The sequence below is a fragment of the Hemiscyllium ocellatum genome, chromosome 24 (genome assembly GCF_020745735.1).
Source record: "Hemiscyllium ocellatum isolate sHemOce1 chromosome 24, sHemOce1.pat.X.cur, whole genome shotgun sequence".
NCBI lineage: Eukaryota > Metazoa > Chordata > Chondrichthyes > Orectolobiformes > Hemiscylliidae > Hemiscyllium > Hemiscyllium ocellatum.
The window spans coordinates 33,231,949-33,256,666 of record NC_083424.1 but is presented as its reverse complement, the minus strand read 5'-3'; the positions used below and the strand labels follow the sequence as shown (position 1 = coordinate 33,256,666).

General features: G+C 42.4%; 1 protein-coding gene across 1 annotated transcript in view; it reads right to left on the bottom strand.

The window, feature by feature from the left end:
- sart3 (spliceosome associated factor 3, U4/U6 recycling protein) overlaps window positions 1-24,254 on the bottom strand; it is a 40,004-nt gene extending 15,750 nt beyond the window's left edge. The window contains exons 1-12 of the mRNA XM_060844010.1: window positions 23,998-24,254; window positions 20,182-20,308; window positions 19,777-19,881; window positions 18,231-18,415; window positions 16,259-16,364; window positions 14,780-14,904; window positions 10,769-10,924; window positions 9,633-9,771; window positions 8,402-8,509; window positions 6,612-6,689; window positions 5,105-5,163; window positions 403-512 (exon numbers count right to left, since the gene is read on the bottom strand). Of these exons, the coding sequence (XP_060699993.1) occupies window positions 403-512; window positions 5,105-5,163; window positions 6,612-6,689; window positions 8,402-8,509; window positions 9,633-9,771; window positions 10,769-10,924; window positions 14,780-14,904; window positions 16,259-16,364; window positions 18,231-18,415; window positions 19,777-19,881; window positions 20,182-20,308; window positions 23,998-24,141 (1,442 nt within the window). The 5' untranslated portion in view covers window positions 24,142-24,254. The remainder of the gene's footprint in view (window positions 1-402; window positions 513-5,104; window positions 5,164-6,611; window positions 6,690-8,401; window positions 8,510-9,632; window positions 9,772-10,768; window positions 10,925-14,779; window positions 14,905-16,258; window positions 16,365-18,230; window positions 18,416-19,776; window positions 19,882-20,181; window positions 20,309-23,997) is intronic.
- Between the last annotated feature and the right edge of the window lie 464 nt (window positions 24,255-24,718).

The window sequence follows — 24,718 nt, the reverse complement described above, 5'->3', positions numbered from 1 at the left end:
TTTACTCTCTCTACTCCTGTAGCCATAATTATTTTCAATAGTCTTGCTTCTTTCTTATCTGATATGGTATTAATTCCTAAAAACGTTTTAACAAGGTATAAGCTTTTAACGGCATCTCTCTCGATTTTTTAAACTGTTATTTTATTACTCCATCCACCCACCCCCTCTCCATCTTTATTTGTGAAATTTCTTTCCATCGTCCTTTCAGTGCATTCTGCTAGGAGCTTGATCCGCACACAGTTTGGATGCAACCTATCCCTGTGGAATGCCAATACAGCAGTAAAAGCATCCACTGCTTGTAGACTGTGCGACAAGATCAGATTTTATCTTCAGACAAGGATGAAGGATAGCTTGTGAAAAATACAAACAGACTGCTGCGTGACAAAAAGCTGATGCTCTTACCGCTCTAAATTGTAATATTCCAACCACATGTTGGCATATGTTGCATTTCCTTTGGTCATGATTCTGTCCCAGATTTCTCTGGCTTTCTGCATATTTTTACACAGCCTTGCCTAGAAAATAATATATCATTGTAAGTGCAGAGGTGATCACAATAATTAAAGAACATAGAACATAGAAAAATACAACGCAGTACAGGCCCTTCGGCCCTCGATGTTGCGCCGACCAAAGCCTACCTAACCTACACTAGCCCAATAACCTCCATATGCTTATCCAATGCCCGCTTAAATGACCATAAAGAGGGAGAGTCCACCACTGTTACTGGCAGGGCATTCCATGAACTCACAACCCACTGAGTAAAGAATCTACCCCTAACATCTGTCCTATACCTACCACCCCTTAATTTAAAGCTGTGTCCCCTAGTAACACCTGACTCCATTAGCGGAAAAAGGTTCTCACTGTCAACCCTATCTAAACCCCTAATCATCTTGTACACCTCTATCAAATCTCCCCTAAACCTTCTTTTCTCCAATGAGAACAGCCCCAAGTGCCTCAGCCTTTCCTCATACGATCTTCCTACCATGCCAGGCAACATCCTGTTAAACCTCCTTTGCACTCGTTCCAATGCCTCCACGTCCTTCCTATAGTATGGCGACCAAAACTGCACACAATACTCCAGATGAGGCCGCACCCGAGTCTTATACAACTGCAACATGACCTCAGGACTCCGGAACTCAATTCCTCTACCAATAAAGCCCAGTACACCATATGCCTTCTTCACAGCACTATTTACCTGGGTGGCAATTTTCAGAGATCTGTGTACATGGACACCAAGATCCCTCTGCTCATCCACACCACCCAGTAGCCTACCATTAGCCCAGTAATCCATCTTCTTGTTACTCCTACCAAAGTGAATGACTTCACACTTAGCTACATTGAACTCCATTTGTCACCTTTCTGCCCAGCTCTGCAACTTATCTATATCCCGCTGTAACCTGCTACATCCTTCTTCGCTGTCCACAACTCCACCGACTTTCGTGTCATCCGCAAACTTGCTCACCCAGCTCTCAAGCCCCTCCTCTAGGTCATTTATAAAAATGACAAACAGCAATGGTCCCAAAACAGATCCTTATGGAACACCGCTAGTAACTGCACTCCAAGATGAACTTAGTCCATCAACTACTACCCCCTGTCTCCTTCCAGCCAGCCAATTCCTAATCCAAACCTCTAATGCACCCTCAATGCCATATCTCCGTAGTTTTTGCATTAGCCGACCATGGGGTACCTTATCGAACGCCTTGCTAAAATCCATACACACCACATCTACTGCTTTACCCTCGTCCACTTCCTTGGTCACCTTCTCAAAGAACTCAATAAGGTTTGTGAGGCACGACCTGCCCTTCACAAAACCATGCTGACTATCCTTGATCACATTATTCCTATCCAGATGTTCATAAATCCTATCCCTTACAATTCTCTAAGACTTTGCCCACAACAGAAGTGAGACTCACTGGCCTATAGTTACTCGGGCTATCCCTACTCCCCTTCTTGAACAAAGGGACCACATTCGCTATCCTCCAGTCTTCTGGCACTATTCCTGTAGACAATGACGACATAAAAATCAAGGCCAATGGCCCCGCTATCTCCTCCCTAGCTTCCCAGAGGATCCTAGGATAAATGCCATCAGGCCCAGGGGACTTATCTATTTTCATCCTTTCCAGTATTCCCCAGACCTCTTCCCTACATACCTCAAGGCCATTCATTCTAATCACTTGTGACTCAATATTAACATCAGCAACAGTGCCCTGTTCCTGAGTGAATACTGACGAAAAGTATTGATTTAGTGTCTCTCCAATCTCCTCCGCCTCCACGCACAACTTCCCACTACTATCCTTGACTGGACCGATACCTACCCTAGTCATCCTTTTATTCCTGACATACCTATAGAAAGCCTTTGGGTTTTCCCTAATCCTACCAACTAAGGACTTTTCATGTCCCCTTCTCGCTGCTCTTAGCTCTCTCTTTAGATCCTTCCTGGCTCCCTTATAACTCTCAATCGCCCCAACTGAACCTTCACGCCTCATCTTTACATAGGCTGCCCTCTTCCTTTTCACAAGGGATTCCAATTCCTTATTATACCACGGCTCCCTCACAAGACCCTTTACTCCCTGCCTGACTGGTACATACTTATCAAGGACACCCATTAGCTGTTCCTTGAACAATCTCCACATATCATTTGTGTTCTTCCCTTGAAGCCTATTTTTCCAATCCACACATCCTAAGTCATGCCTCACCACATCATAATTTCCCTGGCCCCAGCTATAACTCTTGCCCTGCAGTGCACACTTATCCCTCTCCATCACTAGAGTAAAAGTCACCGAGTTGTGGTCACTGTCCCCGAAGTGCTCACCTACCTCCAAGTCTAACACCTGGCCTGGTTCATTACCTAGAACCAAATCCAGTATAGCCTCACCTCTTGTTGGCCTGTCTACATATTGTGTCAGGAAACCCTCCTGCACACATTGGACAAACACCGACCCATCTAACGAACTCGAGCTATAGCTTTCCCAGTCAATATCTGGGAAGTTAAAGTCCCCCATAACAACCACCCTGCTACTTTCACTCTTCTCCTGAATCATCCTCGCAATACTTTCCTCTACTTCTCTCGGACTATTAGGAGGCCTGTAGAAAACTCCTAACAGGATGACCTCACCTTTCCTATTTCTAACCTCAGCCCAAACTACCTCAGACGGCAAGTCTTCCTCCATCTTCCTTTCCACCGGTGTAATCCTATCCTTGACAAGCAATGCCACACCTCCCCCTCTTTTACCCCCATCTCTGACCCTGCTAAAACATTTAAACCCTGGAACCTGCAACAGCCATTCCTGTCCCTGTTCTACCCACGTCTCTGTAATGGCCACAACATCGAAGTCCCAGGTACCAACCCACGCAGCAAGTTCACCTACCTTATTTCTTATATTTCTGGCATTGAAGTATACACACTTCAAGGCACCTTCCTGTTTACAGGCACCCTCCTTCGAGATCGATGCCTTGTTCCTAACCTCCCTACACTCAAGGTCCTGTACCTTAAAGCTCCAGTCCAGGTTCACATGCCCCTGCAGAGTTAGTTTAAACCCTCCCAAAGAGCACTAGCAAACCTCCCCCCAAGGATACTGGTGCCCCTCAGATTCAGGTGTAGACCATCCTGTTTATAGAGGTCCCACCTTCCCCAGAAAGAACCTCAGTTGTCCAGAAACCGGAATCCCTCCCTCCTGCACCATCCCTGTAGCCACGCATTTAATTGTTCTCTCTCCCTATTCCTCGACTCTATCACGTGGCACGGGTAACAAACCAGAGACAACAACTCTGTTCGTTCTAGCTCTGAGCTTCCAACCTAGCTCCCTGAAAGCCTGCCTAACATCCTCATCACTCTTCCTACCTATGTCGTTGGTTCCAACGTGGACCATGATCTGGGGCTGCTCCCCCTCCCCCTTAAGGACCCGGAAAACACGATCAGAGACATCACGTACCCTTGCACCTGGGAGGCAACATACCAATCGTGAGTCTCTGTTGCCCCCGCAAAACCGCCTATCTGTGCCCCTCACTATTGAGTCCCCAATAACTATCGCTCTACCTTTCTCCACCCTTCCCTTCTGAGCAACGGGGACAAGCTCCGTGCCAGAGGCCTGAACCTCATTGCTTACCCCTCGTAAGTCATCCCCCCACAAGTATCCAAAACGGTATACTTGTTCTTGAGGGGAATAACCACAGGGGGTCCCTGCACTGGCTGCTTCCTCCCACTTCCCCTCACTGTCACCCATCTCTCTATAACTTTTGGAGTAACTACTTCCCTAAAGCTCTGATCTATGACCACCTCTGCCTCCCGAATGATCCGCAGTTCATCCAACTCCAGCTCCAGTTCCCTAACACGGTCTTGGAGGAGCTGGAGATGGGTGCACTTCTTGCAAGTGTAATCAGCAGGGACACTAATGGCTTCCCTCACCTCATACATGTTGCAAGAGGAACATTGCACTGCCTTCGCTGCCATCCCTCTAAAAGGTAAACTTTAAAAACTAGATCTAAAGAAACAAACAAGCAAAATGCAGCCCTTACCTGCTTACCACAACGGGTCTTATTATTAGGTTAGAGGAGGAGGGCGGGTGGGAGGCTCTACTCCTGTAGTGCCTCAGGTTCCTCGCCTGCGCACTTATATAAGAAAAAAAACCTTCCCAGTATGATACTCCCAATAATCAAATCCAGGCAAAAAGTATTCCAAACAATGGGGAACTGTCACCCAGAATTTTATTTATCTGGGATATTTATTCAAAATCAAAAGGTCAAATGATAAGACATTGCTGGGAATTTATTACAGCCGAAAACAGAATTTATTGCTTCCTGGTAAAATTTCCCTATTACCTCAATTGCTTCCAGAAAATGAAACAGAATCTATTAAACTGAAGCCTCTTCCAAGTTAATCTAAAAATCTTTTCATCACCTATATGAAGTCAGAACTACCATTCCTACACATATTTTAATGTACTAGTGCATCATTTCCTTTCAAATAGTCATCAATGAACCAAACAGAAGTAATACTTTGCATCTGCTCTTTATATTTGAAATTACATGTTCTAGGACTGTCTCACTGACGTCCTGATTACTTACTAATATTTGAAGTATGGTCACAGTTGTCTGTGTACAGTCTTACCTCAATCCTTGCCCAATTCTGTAAAATTGTACATGAGGGGTCCCCACTCTCACCGAATCCTGCAACAAGGCCAGAAGTCTGTCAATTTCCAATCATCCATCATTTAAAAACTAGTTCACTAGGAAAGAAATCAAATAACTCCAAAATCAAGGAAAAGTATTAAATAGAATTAGGAATTAAGGCAGCAATGTCTTTTGTACGTACGTTGAAACCAACCGACATATATTTACAAATATAAACATCTGTCCTGAACTATACAAGAGATAAAAATTAATGCATTTAAATAAATGGCGAGAGCACTAACTATTAGAAATTTGGTGCAACTGTAAAAGAACACCATATATTAAGCAAGGAACAAAAGCATCTACCATAAACACTCTGCAAAGGGCCAGCAACATCCCTGTACTCACTGGCTGAGCTGCCACTAGCGTATTGCCAACTCCCTTTCAAGCCCAATTACACTCAGATTTTCCATTAAAGTGAGGCAACAGAATCAAAGCTACTAATTATGACAGGGTTGACAGCTGATGTAGTTTTCACTCAATGACAACATCCATAACATGGAAGTAAAGTAGTTTCTAAGGTTTAGGAACCCTTAGCTAACAATATTAAAACATCCTTCCAGTAGTATAGTAAAAGAGCCAAACAAAGAAAAAGCCGAGCCAAAATAATTAAGATGGTAAAATAATATTTTCGAGGCACTTTCGGAAGATAATTGTATTAATTTGCTATTCTGCTTCCACCCCTTAGAGATACTTAAAGAAATAAGCATCTGAGAAAGAAATAAAAAAGTCTAAAAGTAGTTTAAAGGTAATTGCTGTAGGGCTCTGAATAACACGGAGGAATATGTAGGAACACCAGCTATCATTACAAATCATTTCAGCACCAAAGGAAGTAATCTGGTTAACTGTGCCTACTGTAGTTTAAACAATGGAAATATCCTATTCAACTACAAATTTATCCCAAGCATTCATCTAATTTTAGTCCTACAGAACTTCACTAGTGTTGAACAATTTATTCACTGGGCAATGTTGAGGTCCTGCAAAACTGAAAAGCATGGTATTCTGTGGTGAGGAAGTTAACAATTCTGACACAGGCCCATTAATTCTACATTTTTAACAGTCAATATAAATAAATCTGTTCTAGAGGTGGAACACAGCATGCCTAGCAATAACTAAATAAGAGGCAGTGTAGCTTAAGAAAAGGAAACTCCCAGCTGATTAATGTGATGAATATCTAAATTGCCTGACAGAATAATCGAATAAATAATACATTTTAAAATACACCTGAATGCTACAATGGGTTGATTAACATATTAAAAAGAAATTATCTTTAAGGAGGGAATAAATAACTTTAACCTCAAGCTCGCCTAATGTTCTGTGACACACACGAAGTACATCAGAAAATGGCAGAAATCACATTGCTCATGACTAACTAATGACAGTAATCAGTGACTACAGCAAACCTGACAGTAATTTACATTTAAAACATAAAAGCACAAACATACGTTGCTCTATATCCTGTTTCAAGTAGTCAAGACCACGACTGAAAGCTGATCTGAGCTCCTCCAGCTCTTTACTGGAATCTATTCAAATAAAATGACAACAAATTAACAGGAAAGCACATATATACAGGGAAAAAGAAAGAGAGAGTGGGAAAGAAGGGCACATCATGGTCAATCTTGTAAAATAAAGTTATGATCTTGAATCTCAGAGCTGAAGACAATATTGCCTCCATGTATTAACATCTATCCAGTTCTGCCTCCTGTTAAAGGAGAGGTCAGTTGTTAGTGACTCAAATCTCCCACTCCTTCCTATTTGCAATAATTCTACAACAGGCAGATGGAGAGTCAAACACGGTGTATTTCATTTGCTACAAATAAGCCATAGAAATATATAAATATAACCATAAAATGATACAACAGCGGTAGCCCTTTGGTGGTGAGTGTCATTCACTATTTTGAGTCAGAAAGGTTCTGATCAGACCCAGCTCTAAATGTTAAGTTGACATTTGGAACTCCTTAACTTTACTCTCTAAAGTCACAAATGGATCTCTTTGTTCAAACTTTACATGTTTCACTTTCAAATCTACAGTCAGCATCACCGATTCAAAAATTCCCCTTGTCCATTTGTATTTCAAATATTTTCTCTCAAAGGTCTTCAAATGTACTGTTGCCAACCAATTCACAGGCATATTTCCAACTCCCTGGTCAATTCCCTTTCAACTAGTTCATATGCAGTTCACAATACTGAGTTTGCACTTGAAGTCAGTATGATCTCTACTTCCACGAGAATTGCAGTTTGTCTCCCCTTGCAGTGCTCAATATTTTCAAAATACTCAACTTTATGCCTCACCATCTTCCTTCACCGCCTTTCCTCCATTTTCCAACTCCACAGGATTGACCTTATTTCCCTCCACTGCTGCCTGCCTCAGTGCAACCAATGAACCTTAAAACAAAATGCTTTCTTCACCAGCCACACCTCCCCTCACTCCCAGCACAACATCCCCTCAAAAAAAACTTTTCCTCCCTCACATCCAGAATCCCCTAAGATTCCAGCTTGGTTGCTTCTTTCACACCTGCCTCCAGCAAAATTATCAACAATCCTGATTTGCGTGACCAGAAACTAATGACACCCTGTCATACTACTACACAATTTCATTCAATCTAGGTTTAGACTGACCAACAATTGTCACTAACCTAACAACAGATAAGCAGGTTTTTACCCCCCACCTAAAACTGTTTCTTTAATGCCAACTTAATTTCCCAACCTTGAACCAGGCTGTACACAACCACAGAGTCCAGTCCATCCCTTGGTTGAATCTGAAAACTGTTAGCCTATCCATTACTATGACTGCTTACATTTAGTCTTGCATCAAACTTCACCCCTACCTCACCTAAACAGTCAATAAAAGATTCAGTCTAACTCCATTCACCTCAGCCACGATGTATTTCATCACATCACCAAATTTCACCTCAACCTACTCCAACTTCACAATTCAGTACCTCAGTTTCTATCACCTTTCAATTTTCCAAAAGACCATCAGCATGTAACCAGTCCTGCAAGTCCAGTACTTTCACTATCACAACCTGTTGCTGAATACTTTGTAAATAAACAACATCTTTAACCTGTATCAAGCTTTAGCATTCCTGCAGGATGATACACTCTTCCCCCAATCTGAAGTTACCATTTTCAACATCACTTCATTTCCATTACCATACTTACAGTTTCTCATTGTTTCATAGCATTGTCAGTGAGATAGGGCTAAAGAAGACGACAGGTCACTTTTACGCTGTACCTTGGCTGAAATTGACTCTCCGTCTCAGGTAGTCGAGATATGCTTGCCAAAGCTCCACATAGTCTGTAGCTTGGATAAACCCAGCATTCAACGCTTTTTCAAAGGTTTCTATCAATTACAATAAAAACAGTCAATTCCATATATATTATTCCTACAGGTAACATCTAAGAGTAACTATACAATATCATTGAATTATGACATTCTATGTCCTAAAACTTTATAAACATCCATCCCACATTGAGGTGATGCATGAATCAACTTCCATAGCTATCCTGACTAGAATTCCTTCCAATGCCTTGTAAGGATTCTATTATATTTTCCAAGTTTTTTTGTATTGACAATGTGATGTTTCGTATCAGATATGCTTATCTTCACCTTTAACCACATGGATGCCACTTCCATGGTATACAGTTACATTACCACGTGCCCCATTTTCTGCACATCTGCTGTCATTCTTCCACTCCCTTCAGAACCACAATAGGTTTCTCCTTGTTCTGACCTACTGTCCCTCCCAGCCTCCAAAATGCAACAGATTGTCCTCCATCATTTCTGTACACCTCCAGAGGGACATCACCAAAAAATGCATCATCCACCTCCAACCTTCTGCACACTGAAGAGAATATTTCCTCCATCACATAGTGGTCCGTTTTTCAATCAGCCCAAATACTTCCTCCCCATCCCTTGGCATCTCCACTTGGCACACTTATATCACCAATTAGGGCGCCAAGCAGTCCTATTAGATGAATCAGAGATTTACTACTCTTTTTCAATTTGGGATAGTTTAACTACTGCCCATGATGCCGTCTTCCCCATATTGGTAAGATACAATGGCAGCTGGAACGTGATCATTCAGCCTTCAAGGAGGATGCTAGTATTGGACTGGGGTGGACAAAGTTAAAATCACACAACAGCAGGCTATAGTCCAACAGGTTTAATTGGGAAGTACAAACTTTCAGAGCACCTCTCCTTGAATGAGCAGTGCTCTAAAAGCTAGTGTTTCCAAATAAACCTGTTGGACTATAACCTGGTGATATGTGATTTTAACTTTGTTCACTCAACACAACCATGAGGACTCGATCATTTACAGTCTTCCAGACTCATTTTGATTGAGTGGAAAAAGGAATGAAGGTAAATTAGAAAATAAATTAGAAGGAATTCTGCTCTCTCTGCCTAAACATAAAACTAATCAAAGCTTTCCTAATACAACGTACTGTTATTGGCACAGGGTTACCTGTTATAACTTTGTGTTCAGCTCTGTGTCGTTCCAATGCTAGAAGATATCGTTTCCACAACCCAACTATCCAAGGGCAATTTCGAACAGCACGTTCATGTGCAGACAAAACTAGATCTTTAATCTTCAGCTGTCTGTCCTGGAATGGCAAATGTACAACGATATATGGCGTGGAATCAAATCAATAGTCAAGATTGTGTAGAGGTACAAGGAAAAAAGACATCATAAAGCAGTCCGTCACATAACTCTACTCCAGTCTATGTACACTGTTCCACAGTCATGAAATCGATCACTTTATTCAGTGTGAAAGAACAGTAAAAACTATATTTCCAGAAAACAAACTTTAATGTATTCAACTAAAGGTAAATCAATGAACCAAATCACTTTATTTCACATTCTCAGTTTTATTCAGAGGAAAAAAGTGGCACCCTGCATATTACCTGTTGAAAGCAAATCAGAGAACAGATGTTCTGCATTATAATGAACAGGATTATTTATTATGAGAGTCTGTCTACTAAGGGGATTTGGGATGGGGGTTCTAAAAACTTGCCAACTAATGGTGGATCAATATGGCAGAGGTCCTGTCTTCTTTGGAAAATGTGTAATCAGAAGGGAGGTTTCTCTGTAGTCCAACTAAGTGGTGGTCTGAAACTGCTCAGCATTTATTGAAGATAACAGGCACTAACAGGGGTCCCTAATTTACTTACAAAAACATGCACTTATGAACATGGTCCTATACTTGGTTTTAATCTTTAAAAATCCCACATACAAATATTTCCTGCACTTACAAGTGGTTGCTTTCCATTGTCCTGCACTGTAATCCAATTTGCATATAAATCTACTTCCACGAGTGGGCTCCATTTGCAACCCGGGGACTGCCTGTGCTATAAGATTCCGACAGACCATGAACTGACCATCTCTGTATTAAAATCAATTTCCTCAGACTCCTTTTAAACCCAAGGCTACATCTCATAATCTCAAGATGGAAGATATCCAATAGTATTAGGTTAAGAAGAGCAAGGGAATTTGCCTTGTTTCCTGGCCAACAATGATCCCAATCAATATCTGCTCACAAAAACCAGTCATAATACTCCAATGCTCAACCCAAAGGTGACTTTCTTAGGGAAATTCCTTACCAGATACAGGGTGAAACGTGCCCACAAGTCTGGCACTAAACAGTTCTCAGACAGTGCCCGTTCAAAGATTATCTGAATTCGTGCTGGATCGCCTTCCTTCATCTCAAAGTCAATGTAAGCTTGATATTCTGCTAGTTTGGGAGGATCTGCTACCAACTGTCATGGAACAAACAGAAAAAAAGTCATTTAGCAAACATACTACTCCATAATAATTATTTCGAAGGCAAGAGGAATTTTTGGTTTTAAAAGATCAAATATTTCAGTGCTCATTACAGAAACTGTTTCTCACTCTACAGATGCTGCTTGAGTTGTGAAGTATTTCCAGCGTTTCCTATTCAGATTTCTGGAATTTGTAACCTTCTGTTTGTGCATTAGTACCCAATTCATCAAACTGGAAACCACATCACAATGGTAAACCTAACTGGCAAATCTAATGCAAGGATGGGATCATCTACTTTTGATGCAACTGTAGAATAATGCCCTACAGGATAAGTTGGACTAAATAAATGCTCCACACAATGAATGTCCAGAAGCCAGGATCAATGTTATGTAACTCTCAGAACAAGTAACATCTTTCTACAGCACCTTCCAAACCCAGAATCTAGAAGGATAATAGTAGCAGTCTCATGGGAACACTACCACCTGCCAGTAGCTCCAGGCCACACACAGTCTTGCTTTGAAACCATATTACAATTTCCACAATGTCACTGGCTGAAAATCCCAAAACTTCCTTCCAAAATACAGAGTTTACCTACACACAAGAACAAATAGGCAGCTCACAATCCCCTTCTCAAGGGCAATTAGAGATGGATGGGCCAATAACAGCCACTTCCCATGAGCAAATGAACAAAAATCACAATAACCAACACAACAGCTCAGGCAGCAAGCCCCGCTGCTTAAATCTTTAACAGAAACAGAAATATAAGTGAATGTGGTAATTTTGTCTGGGCTCCATTACAGGAAAATGAATTGACATCAAAGAGATGTATAAAAGTACACAGGGCAGCACAGTCATACAGATTGGGCAGCATGGCAGCACATTGATTAACACTGCTGCCTCTTAGCACCAGTGGCTTGGATTCAATTCCAGCCTTGGGTGATTGTTTCAAGTTTGCATATTCTCCACATGTATGTGTGGATTTCCTTCAGGTGCTCCAGTTTCCTCCCACAGTCTAAAGACGTACCGGTTGGGTGGACTGGCCATGCTAAATTGCCTGTAGCATCCAGGGATGTACAGGCTAAGTAAGTTAGCCAATGTAAATTTTGGGATATGAGGATTTTCCTTTTTTTTGGGGGGGGGGGACTCTTGGGTGGGATGCTCTTCAGAGGATCAGTATCAATATGATGGGCCAAATGGCATGTTTCCACACTGTAGGGATTCTATGATTCTACGAAATCCACAATGAAAAGGCTTATTCTTATTTGCAACATCCAGAGAACACTTCGACAGGTCACGTTCTACAGTTTTATGTTTAGGGAAAAAAGATCAACAACTATGCCTTTACTGACATTATTGTGTTGATCAATTGGGCTAACTACACGGGATAAAAATGCGAATACACCTTAAAAACACCTAAAATGCCCGGGAAAGATTAATCACAAGGGCGCCCAATTGAAAAAGAAGTCGTCCCAATACACGGGAGACAGAAAATCTTGAGCAGCTGTTCCGCTAATCATTGATTTTGAGTCTCCAGTATCTGACTATGCAATAATCAATAAGCTAATTCAATATGTGGAATTGAAAGCTTTGCTAGCATGTCAACTACTTCTCACAAGCTATACATGATTGACACAGATCAAATAAAATAAGACACTAAATATTCTTCAAATTGAATAAAATCCTGAATGGATTGTAATCATTTTGGCAGTCAGATCTAGGCTGTCTCATGATCCTGGAATAAAACTAACCACCATCTACCTTTCTCTTTAATCCACTGATTTTTTCTTTACCCTATTTATCACTATTTGCTGAATTGTACATTTTTATTCAAAATGCAAACAACAGCGAAAAACATCAACCACACAGATTGAACGATCAATTGCTATCAGTGAATTTTAAAGTTAATTTTCTTTTGTTACAGTGGATGCACTGGTAGTCATCTTTTAAGATTTTATAGATTCTGAAACAGTTCCAATGGATAGGAGTGTAGCTAATGTAACCCCTTTGTTTTAAAAAAGGAGGTAGAGAGGAAAATAGAACTATAGACCAAAAAGCCTGACAACAATAGTGGAGAAAATGCTAGAGTCCATGTAAAAGATTTAAGAGCAGAATATTTGGAAAACAATAACAAGATTTAACATAATCAGCATGAATTTATAAAACTGAAATCATGCTTGACAAATATATTGGAATTTTCAAAGATCTAACAAGAGGAGTTAATCAGGGAGTGCCCATGGATGTGATATACCTGGACTTTCAGAAGGCTTTCGAGAAGGTCCCACATAAGAGGTTAGCAGGAAAACTTAAACATGGGTTTAAGAGTAATGTACTGGTTGGCAGACAGGGAACAAAGAGAAGGAATAAACAGGTTTTTTTTGAGAGGCCTTCAGTGACTACAAGCATACTGCAAGGATCAGAGCATGGACCACAGCTACTGACAACGTGTATTAATGAGTTAGATGATGGAACTTCATGTTACATCTCCAAATTTGCAATTCACAAAGCTGGGAGGGAGGGTGGGGGAACTGTGAGGAGGATGCAGATATGCTTCAGCGTTATTTGGACAAGTTGAGTGCATGGTAAATGCATGGCAGTTGAAGAACAATGTGGCTAAGTGTGAGGTTATCCACTTGGGTGGCAAAAACAGGAAGGCAGATTATGTGAATGGTGAGAGATTGGGAAAGGTGCAGATGCAATGAAGCATGGGTGTCCTTGTACATCGGACACCGAAAGTAAGCATGCAGGTGCAGCAGGTGGTAAAGAAGGCTAATGGTATGTTGAACTTCACAGTGAGTGGATTTTAAATGCAGGAGGATTTGACATGTCACTGTCTAAATATTATGTGCAATTTTGGTCTCCTTAACTGAGACAGGATGTTCTGACTATGGAGAGAGTGCAACAAAGGTTTACCAGACTGATTCCTGGGATGGCAGGAATTTGGGACGGCACAGTGGCTCAGTGGTTAGTACTGCTGCTTCACAGCACCAGGAACCTGGGTTCGATTCTAGCCTCGGGTGACTGTCTGTCTGTGTAATATTTGCACAGTCTTCCCAAGTCTGTGTGGGTTTCTTCCCGGTGCTCAGGTTTTCTCCCATAATCCAAAGATGTGCAGGTTAGGTGAATTGGATGCGCTAAATTGCTAAATCAGGGCTGTATAAGTAAGGTACATGAGACAGGGTTAAATGTAGAGTAAAAGGATAGTGAAATGGGTCTGGGTGGGATATTCTTCGGAGCGTCGGTATGGACTAGTTGGGCCAAACGGCCTGTTTCCACACAATAGGGATTCTTAAAAAAAAGTATATATCAGCCATGATTGAATGGTGGAGCAGACTCGATGGGCCGAATGGCCTAATTCTGTTCCTATATGTTATGTACTTATGAACATATAAAGAGAGACTGGATTGGTTGGAACTACTTTCATTGGAAATCAGAAGAATGAGGGTGATCTCATAGAAATCTATGTTCCCAATCCAGAACCAGGGGTTACACTTTAAGGATATGGGGGCGGTCATTTAGGACTGCAAGCAGAAGAAATTCCTTCACCCAAATAACGGTGAGTCTGTGGAAATTCTTTGACACAGAAAGCGTTTGAGACCAAAACTTGAATATTTTCAAGAAGGAAGTAGATATACTTCTTAGAGCTAAATGAATCAAAGGATATAGGAAGAAAGCTGGAACAGGGTATTGAATTGGATGATCAGCCATGATCATACTGATGGTGAAGCAGGCTGGAAGAGTTGAATGGCTTACGTTTGCGTCTATTTTTCTATGTTCATTTAATATGAACTGGCTCCTAACGAAGAACAAACCTCCAGTACTCAAATACTAGAATAACAAAGTTCAAATTGTACCAGACTTTCTTCAAAGGGCTTGCGTTTTTCCATCTGCTGCAGGGCCTTCTTGTACATTTGTGTCACAGATTCACTGGGTAGCTCATCAGCCCATTCCTCATATTCAGCATACGTGGTCTCCATATCTATATGGGGCACAGACAGACAGTAGCAAGTGATATTTCACTCTTCTTGATCAAAATCACAGCCAAGACTAATCTTCAGATAAGCGCAGCAGGTCAGGCAGCATCCAAGGAGCAGGAGAATTGACATTTCGGGCATGAGCCCTTCTTTAGGATGCTGTCTGACCCGCTGCGCTTTTCCAGCAACACATTTTCAGCTCTGATCTCCAGCATCTGCAGTCCTCACTTTCTCCTAGTCTTCAGATAACAACTCCACAATATCAAGATACCTGCATTTTGTTTTAAGTAATGTATATGGCTTGCCCATACACTGACCCTCTCTCAAGAAGGAAAGCACAATCAATGCCTTAGATTTCTGGACGTTTCCTGCTGTCCCATTCTTTGAAGACCACTGGGTGCTGTAACATCAGCCAGAACAGACAGCACTGATCATTTCCTTTTCTCTTGCTTCCAAATTAACCCTGCAACCTCGCCAAGAGCTACTTATACCCAGAGAGGTGTGGCCATAAGGATCAAACATTTGCCAAACATGAGGTAAAGCTCAAAATGTAAAGAACAAGGCCGATGAACTTGCTCCAACAATCTCACAGGCCTTGAACGTGTAAACAGTAAACCCATGGGATACTCTCCAATCCAATTGCACTGTCATTTTAGTCCATCTGTGCAAAGTGGGGGAATTATTGAAAGACCGGTCCAGTCTCTTACTCCATATGCTCCTCCTTTACACATATTTAAGTTTGGGATCTCTTGAGCAACAAACTAGTAGGCAGCCAGCAAATAATTAGAGGGAAAAAATAGCAACAAGCAATTTTTTTTTAAAAACATCTTAAGAGGTTGTCACTAAGTTTAGTAGCCAGTTCTACAGCATTTAATGGTAGATGGAACTCACTGGAGCAGTCTTGTTTGCAATATTTACAATATATTCCAAAAGAGCATTGAGAAAAATAAAGGCGAGTGGAGGAACCTGAGGCTCCAGACTTAAGTATGGGCAAGGCTGACATAATTGGCAGATTTATAACCCTTCGTATTCCAGGAGAAACTATTCCCAGGCAATACAATTAGTGCCCTTTGGTGAAAGGTATGAACCATGCAGATACAATAAAATTAATTCACTTTTGTGCTAATGATTAAACAATCTAAAGATAAAAGGTTGGTACACACATAAAAGTTCCAACAGTCTGTTGGGAGCAATGGGCATGTGGTAGAATCTTCTTGCCTAACTTATGTCGATTCATCAATTATAAAAGATTTATAAGTGCCTATCTAACACTTACTTGTACTCAAAACAAATTCAACATAACTTTACAATTCCCACAGGATGCACAGTTAGCCATAAGTAAATTCAAAAGTACTTTACCAAGCAAAGGGACGCCCAGCTGCCTCTTGAAGAGTGTGTGTATCCGCTCAAGCTGTGCATTCACCAGCTCCTGCTGTTCTGGAGTCAAAATGCTACCGGGTGAGGCCTGACGGAGGAAAGACTTTCATTTAATTAAACTGCCAGTTCCTGGATTGAAATAGGGAGACTCACTTAGACATTCCAGCTCACCCCAATCTTCTTAAACACTGTGTTTGTAAGCAAACAATTTAGACTTTCACATCAATCAGGAGAAAATTTCAAAAGTTGACAACACTACCAGACCGCATTTGCAGCAGTCTCCCTGTTACTCACAGTATCTACATAGCCCAGGAATTGCAGTTCCTTGCTCAAATACTTTTGAGACATTTTTTTTGAAAATTATAATGAAGCAATTCAATATTTCTGTTCAGTATTTTCTGGTTCAACTGGGTACAGAACATGAAATAGAAGTTTATAAAATTATGAGAAACATACTAGATAGTTGGAGTCTTTTTCCCAGGGTAGAAAGTCAATTACAAGAGGGCATAGGGTTAAAGCAAAAGGGGGAGAATTTAAAGGAGATGTGAGAGGCAAGTGTTTCTTTTACATAGACAGAGTACAGTAAATGCCTGGAATGTGTTGCCAGAGGAGGCGATAGAAGCAGAAACAATAACACCATGTAAGAGGTATCTTGACAGATACAAGATCGACCACATGGTGGCAAAAGATTTATATTTTAGAAAAGACTTTGAGTCAGTGCAGGTCTGGTGGGCCAAGGGGCCTGTACCAAAGAGGCTATACTGTTCTTTGTTTAGAAATATAAACATATACCAAATTCAGTGAGAATGAGCAACCTGAAGGTTTAGTATTACTACTCATTCCAAGTTCACAATTTCAAATCAATTATGAGGAGATGGCGACATCATGGTAATGTTACTGGACTAGCAATCCAGAGATCCAGGGACATGGGCTCAAATAATGACAGCTAATGGGACTTAACTCAATGAATAAATCCAAAGTATAAGATATTGTCACCAGACTAGCTATCATCAAAACGAACACTGATTGTCGTAAAAACCCTATCAGTAAGGTTCTTTATGGAAGGAAGTCTGCTGTCCTTTCCTGATTTGGCGTTTACTTGGCTCTGGATCCACAGCAACGTGATTGACTTTTAGCTGCCCTCTGAAATGGCATAATAAGCCACTCAGTTCAAAGGCAATTGGAGGTGAGCAGCCAATGCTGGCTGAGCCAATGGCACCTACATCCCATGAAGCAATACAAGAGAAACAGTTGTACATGGATAAAATATCTGTGTAAGCATCCAAAGAAAAAACTTCATGTCATTCTTCCACTGAAGGAAATATCACAGACTGACTGGCAACTTAAGTAGATAATTCACCAAAGGTAAAAGCAAAATACATGCTGCCATGGGCTTGTGAACACTGTTTCATCATTGAGACCCACATGCAAATCCAATACACACACTGGGGTAGAGTGCTCCTTTCTATTAGCTAAAAATGAGTTTGAATCATCTCAATCTAGTTCCTAAACAATATGGATCAGCAGGACAATAGTCAAGGATTTGGCAATAAATTCTCATTTTCAGGCTGGGAATAACAACAGTCGCAAACAAAATTGCTGCACTGCTGCTATTTGATTTGTAGTCAAACTATTTATTTCAAATCAATTTGGAAACACAAAATGGAAGTCATCCCACTCCCTGGTACTGAATTCCCATGACCAAAATCAATATATTCAAATTGTGTACATAGGTGGAGGAACCCACATTTAAATAGTTTTCAACAAATGAATAAACAAAGAAAACAATGTAGATAATCTCATATATTCTATGGCATATCATATATTCTGTATATTCTATACTACTAGCCAATTATTTCTCGTCGGTTTGCATTTTGCTTCATGCAACACGTAGTGCGTTTACAAATTTATCATTAATTCACATTAAATTAATCTGAATTTCAGATTCCCTTACCTGTAAGGTTCCTAAAATAGCATTTTCAAATTCTCTAAATGCTTCCCAGATCGCTACTCCTTTTGTCATATGTAATCCAGCAGCAGTTAAAGCTCGATCAAATATTGCACGAGCTCGCTCAATACCACCCTGCTGACCAATCCCACCAATGGAGTACTGGGCATATTCCAGCCATATCTCAGGACCTGTAATGAAAATTATTTACTAACATTATTGTGCATCAAAACAGAATTCTGACAACCAATTCTTCAACAACTTCAGAGGATTTCACCAATAGTGTTGCATACATAACAAACCTACTTTTCTGCAAGTATGAGGTGGGGGTGGTGGGGTGGAATATCTCCTTCAGCAGGAGACATCATTAACTGCATAACTGCAGTAAAATATATTCCCACAGGACTAAACTCTGCTGTGGAACAATCTCATGTGACAGTTACTATATTGTGGGATAACTGATCATAAATGTTCATTCACTTTCTTCTATTTTTAGAAGAAATGTTAACTTAATTATTCTAAACAAGTTAATAGCTTCACTAAAATACAGCAGAAGGTAACTTTAGAAAAACTTAAGCCATGACTTTTATCCCATGATATTGTTTTCAAGGTCTAAGTGGGCATTTTTACATCCTGGTTGTTCCACAATGGAGTTAACAAAGCCTACCACACTGTGGAACTGAAAATGTGTTGCTGGAAAAGCACAGCAGGTCAGGCAGCATCCAAGGAGCAGGAGAATCGACGTTTCGGGCTTGAGCCCTTCTTCAGCCCTTCGTCGATTCTCCTGTTCCTTGGATGCTGCCTGAGCTGCTGCGCGTTTCCAGCAACACATTTTCAGCTCTGATCTCCAGCATCTGCAGTCCTCACTTTCTCCTACCACACTGTGGAGCCAATCCAAATTATGCTTTCTATCCAGTGGGATGTGTTTAATATGGTGTAAAATCAAGACTTTAGATAACTAAGAATTCCTTGCAAACTCATTAGGAATCTATTCATGAAGATATCTTTGCAGATTCAACAGCTGAGTGCCAGCTAGCTAGAGATTACCAGTATCTGAATGTTCTGTAGTTGGGTCAGCTTAAATGCCTGAATGAACATCAGGGAACATGTCTATCACATAATTTCAATTGTTTCTAATATAGGGAGCTTCATCATACTGTCATACTATATCATCACTTCCAGTTAAATTAATTATGTGATTATTTTTCTGCTTGGGTTTTTAATTTCCGAGTTAACCAGCCCTTGATTTAAAGCTGAAAGTGTGTGTCAGAGGAGAACTAACTTTCAGGATAACATAATTTGAAATTACATATAGTCTGCACATTATGTCTTTTAACACATTAATAAATTAATAAACATCAAAGTCTCTTTCCTTTTTTCCACTCCATTTCACGGGGTGAGGGGGGGGGAGCAAGGAAGATTAATATTCAACAGGTAACAGGTATGACCAATCTGCAGGACAACAGTGAGAGATGTTTGCCTTCACCAAAGAAAGCTGTGATTGCCCACTTTTAGGAGTCAGACAAACACTTAAGTGTAAAAAGGAACTTACAAATATAATCTTTGATGGCCTTCTCAAAGAGTTCATAAACATTCTCCCTGTCGGCTGCTCCCTCTGCCATTAGAATCTCATCCTTCAGCCAGTCCAGCCAAAGCTCTGCAAAACAGAATAGGATTTGTTTCCCAATAAAACATAATCTTCACAAACAGCATTAGTCAGGATGACATGAACTGTGGCTTTGTGGTTGCCATATCAATACCAGAATGTTCACATAATCAGTCTCCAAGAAAAAGGAGAAATTTAAAAATCACAACTAAAAACACAATCAAAATCTTGTGAAAGTGGATTCATTCTTCAAATTTTTATCAGCAGGTTGTTTATAAATGTGTGAACAAACTCTGATCCACTTTACAAACCAGGTTTCTCTGGCATTGTAGCTCATAATTATACTCCTACCTTCTGTAAGGGGGAATAGTTCACTCATCTTCTGTCGAGCAGCTCGTAATTTCTCCAGCTCCCCCTCTTGACGCAACAATTTAATTAGATCCACATGACAGTTGTAATCATAGGCACTGATGGAAAGCTAAAAGAAACAGGGCACAGATTACTGATGTTCCCTTGCCAGTGTTACTAGGACTACTTAAAATCTATCATTTTATTTACCTTTTTAATAGCCAGTTAGTTATAAATAAGTCTGCTTCTCACTTTTTAACTTATCATACACATCAGATAAAAAGAGATGCCTATTCAGTCTTTGGCAAATCATGACAACTGTGTTAATGCCATAAAGTGAAAACACAAAGCTTCCTGGCCAATGGCATAACAAGCATAAAACCATAAATCAGAAATAAAATGCTTTAAACAGATAAACAGTTTTTAAAAGTAACCTTTCCTTCATGTCAGATTATACATTATTTTACAATGCTGCACAGGACCGGTCTACCATGAAAACCACAGTACGTTCTTCCGTGAAATTGCAGCCTTATTGCTCTGATGGCACTAAGTCTCGGTAACCATAGGATCAAATCAGAGGTAAGTGACTGACTTGCCTGTGTCTTTCTGCTTCTTATTGAAAAAATAATTTAGAATAAATCAAATTTCAGTACTTCATCTTACATAAAGTATTTCAGTCAAATTGTGGTATTTGCCATAATTGGACTTGGTAGCCCAAATGGAACAAAGTCCTACCAGTACGTAAATGGGATACAGTTAAAAATCGCACGACACCAAGTTATAGTCCAACAGGTTTAATTGGAAGTATCTATTGGATTGTAACCTGGTGTGGTGTGATTTTTAACCCTGCCCACCCCAGTCCAACACTGACACTTCCATATCATAAATGGGATACAACATAAAGAATTACAATACTATTCACTTGAGTCTCACTTAGTTTACATAGAAAAACTGCTGTCAAAGTTGGTGATATGAAAATATAACTGGCAAACTATAAACCTTCCAGAGCTAAACACTTCTTATATATCCCTGAAATGCAACAATTTTCAAACAAAGGCTCTTTAGACAATGAAGGTGAATCCTGCCAGTCTTTTTTAAACTTTCATATGTATGAGCTCAGAGATCTCATGCTCTGGTGAAATTTGCTTATAATAGGGTTGACTTAAATATCACCTCATTAGACTGGCTCCTCACACTTCTGGCACTCGAATCTTTCACAATAGCATGGAAAAGGATAGCGACAGATATTTTGGAACTAAAGTGTCCCAAATTCTTGAGACGTGACTTTAGTCCCGATCAAGACCATTTAAAGTTTAGCAGCGATCAGAGGGTCTTGACAAACATTAAAAACAGGAGAATGAATAGGCCAGTCTTTCAAGCCTGCTCTGCTTTTCAATGTAATCATGGCTGATCATCCTACTCATTATCCTGTTCGCACTTTTTCTACAAACCTTTTGATCCTTTAGCCCCAAGAACAGTGCCTAACTCCTTGAAAACATTTTATGTCTTACCTTTAACTGCTTTCATTGGCAGATAATTCCACAGATCACTAGGCTAGGTGAAGACATTTATCATTTCAGTCCTTAATGGCCTATCTCATATTCTTAAACCATGACCACTGGTTCTGTATTTCTCTTATTGGAAACAGTCTTCCTGCATATAGCCTGTACAGTCCTGTTAGAAGATTACCACCTCACGCTTGTAAACTTCAGTGAAGATAGTTCTAATTGAGCCAATCTTTTCATACATCAGTCCTGCTGTTCTCGGAAACTTTTGCTGCGCAACCTCCATAGCCAGAACATCATTCCTCAGGTAAGGAGATTAAAACTGCACACAATACTCCAGATGTGGTCACGTCAAGGCCCTGTACATTTGCAACAAGGCATCCCTACTTCTGCACTTGGATCTTCTCACTATGAAGGCCACCTGTCTTTCTTCGCTGCTAAACCTGCACGCTTACGTTCACTGACTCTCTACAAGCACACCATTTAGATAATTATCAGCCTTCCTGTTTTTGCTACCACACCTTTATCCACATTATACTCCATCTGGCAAGCATTTGCTCATTCATTCAACATGTCCAAATAGGTATCACAGCCTCCTCCTTACAGCTCACCATGCATCACCTTCTCTCCTACCAACTTGGCTTTGTGTCATCTACAAACTTGGAGACATTACATTTAATTCCCTGATCTAAATCCATAATGTGTATTGCAAATAGCTAGATTCAAACACTGATCCCTGTAGTAACCCACTAGTCACTGACTACCAGTGAGATTTAATGTGAGTCAAGGCACATGCTTCAAAACATTTTGATTTTATTGGTCATGACTTGATCATATGTACATAGCTAGAAAATGGGCCATTCATTAAGTCAGCATGAAGCTACTTTATTATTCCCCATCAGAAGACTATATTTTCTCTCTGTAAAAAAAAACCTGACCAAGTGGTTTTCAAGTAACTCTGGAGGGGAGTTTGAGATGTTTGTTAACACTTCATCAATCAACACGAAGTGTTTTGTTTTGTGTCTTTCGTTATGGTGAGCAGTTCAGGTGGACAGAGTTTTGGGGCGAGGGTGCGGGGGATTGAGGGGCATGGTGGATTGGGGCGAGGGGTCATGGTGAGGGGGCAGAGTGGAGTGTCAGGGAGATTGGGGTGAGGGGACGGGGGGGTGGAGTGGGCGGTGGGATTGAGGGGGTGAGTGGGATTGAGGGGGTGAGGGGGATCAGGGGGGTGGAGTGGGCGGTGGGATTGAGGGGGTGAGGGGGATCAGGGGGGTGGAGTGGGCGGTGGGATTGGGGTGAGGGGGATCAGGGGGGTGAGGGGACTGGGGGGTGGAGTGGGCGGTGGGATTGAGGGGGTGAGTGGGATTGAGGGGGTGAGGGGGTTCGGGGGGTGAGGGGGATCGGGGGGTGAGGGGGATCGGGGGGTGAGGGGGATCGGGGGGTGAGGGGGATCGGGGGGTGAGGGGGATCGGGGGGGTGAGGGGGATCAGGGGGGTGAGGGGGATCAGGGGGGTGAGGGGGATCAGGGGGGTGAGGGGGATCGGGGGGGTGAGGGGGATCGGGGGGTGAGGGGGATCAGGGGGGTGAGGGGGATCAGGGGGGTGGAGTGGGCGGTGGGATTGAGGGGGTGAGGGGGATCAGGGGGGTGGAGTGGGCGGTGGGATTGGGGTGAGGGGGATCAGAGGGGTGAGGGGGATCGGGGGGTGAGGGGGATCGGGGGATCAGGGGGGTGAGGGGGATCAGGGGGTGAGGGGGATCAGGGGGGTGGAGTGGGCGGTGGGATTGAGGGGGATCAGGGGGAGGGGGATCAGGGGGGTGAGGGGGATCAGGGGGGTGAGGGGACGGGGGGGTGAGGGGGATCAGGGGGGTGAAGGGACTGGGGGGTGAGGGGGATCAGGGGGGTGAGGGGACTGGGGGGTGAGGGGGATCAGGGGGGTGAGGGGACTGGGGGGTGAGGGGGATCAGGGGGGTGAGGGGACTGGGGGGTGAGGGGGATCAGGGGGGTGAGGGGACTGGGGGGTGAGGGGGATCAGGGGGGTGAGGGGACTGGGGGGTGAGGGGGATCAGGGGGGTGAGGGGACTGGGGGGTGAGGGGGATCAGGGGGGTGAGGGGACTGGGGGGTGAGGGGGATCAGGGGGGTGAGGGGACTGGGGGGTGAGGGGGATCAGGGGGGTGAGGGGACTGGGGGGTGAGGGGGATCAGGGGGGTGAGGGGACTGGGGGGTGAGGGGGATCAGGGGGGTGAGGGGACGGGGGAGGTTGGGCTACAGTTTTAAATCCCGCGGGCTCGCTCCCGCCCGACATCACGTCGCACCTGCTCTTCCAACCGCTGAATTTCCGCCTCGTTTTCCTGCTCATCTTCTGAAGAGTCTTCCATTTCCTCCTCCGAGTCACCCGCACTTCCAACCTCCAATTCCTCGGCCTCACTCGACCGTCGCCTCCCGATAGTCGCCATCATGCGAAGCAGTGCGGGAAAGGCCAAGTCGCCCGATCAAATGAAACATTCCACATCCCGAGAAACACAACTTCCTCTGGTAGAACAATTCCTTATTTTAATCGAAGCTCTAAACTGAAGTACAATCCCATACATTAAAGCGGAACTATCTAAAACAGATATTTTCGAGTGAATATGGGATAATTGGGCGTAATATATACATCATAAACACGCGACCTGTGGGCTTGAATGAAACCGACGATTGAAGATGACGACAGCGGGGTATGATTGTCACCATCTTGGTAAGGGCATCATGCATCATTACTGAGAGCGTCGACGTTTTGTTTACCCCCTTGAGCACTTCTCCGTTGGCAACGCTACCGCGCAAGGGGCGTGGCCAGCCTGCCCGACGTAAGAGGCGTTGCAGGTCTTTTAGGTCACAACGTGTGGGCGTGTTTATTCGGTGTCGCGCGTGTTCTCCAGCATTTGCAGCCCTCCCTTTCTCCTCCGACGCGCATGTTCAGTCGACAAAATGCAACCCAAGCCGGCTAGGGGGTGTGGCCAGTGCACGATGTAGCCATACGGGGGCGTGGCCACTCAT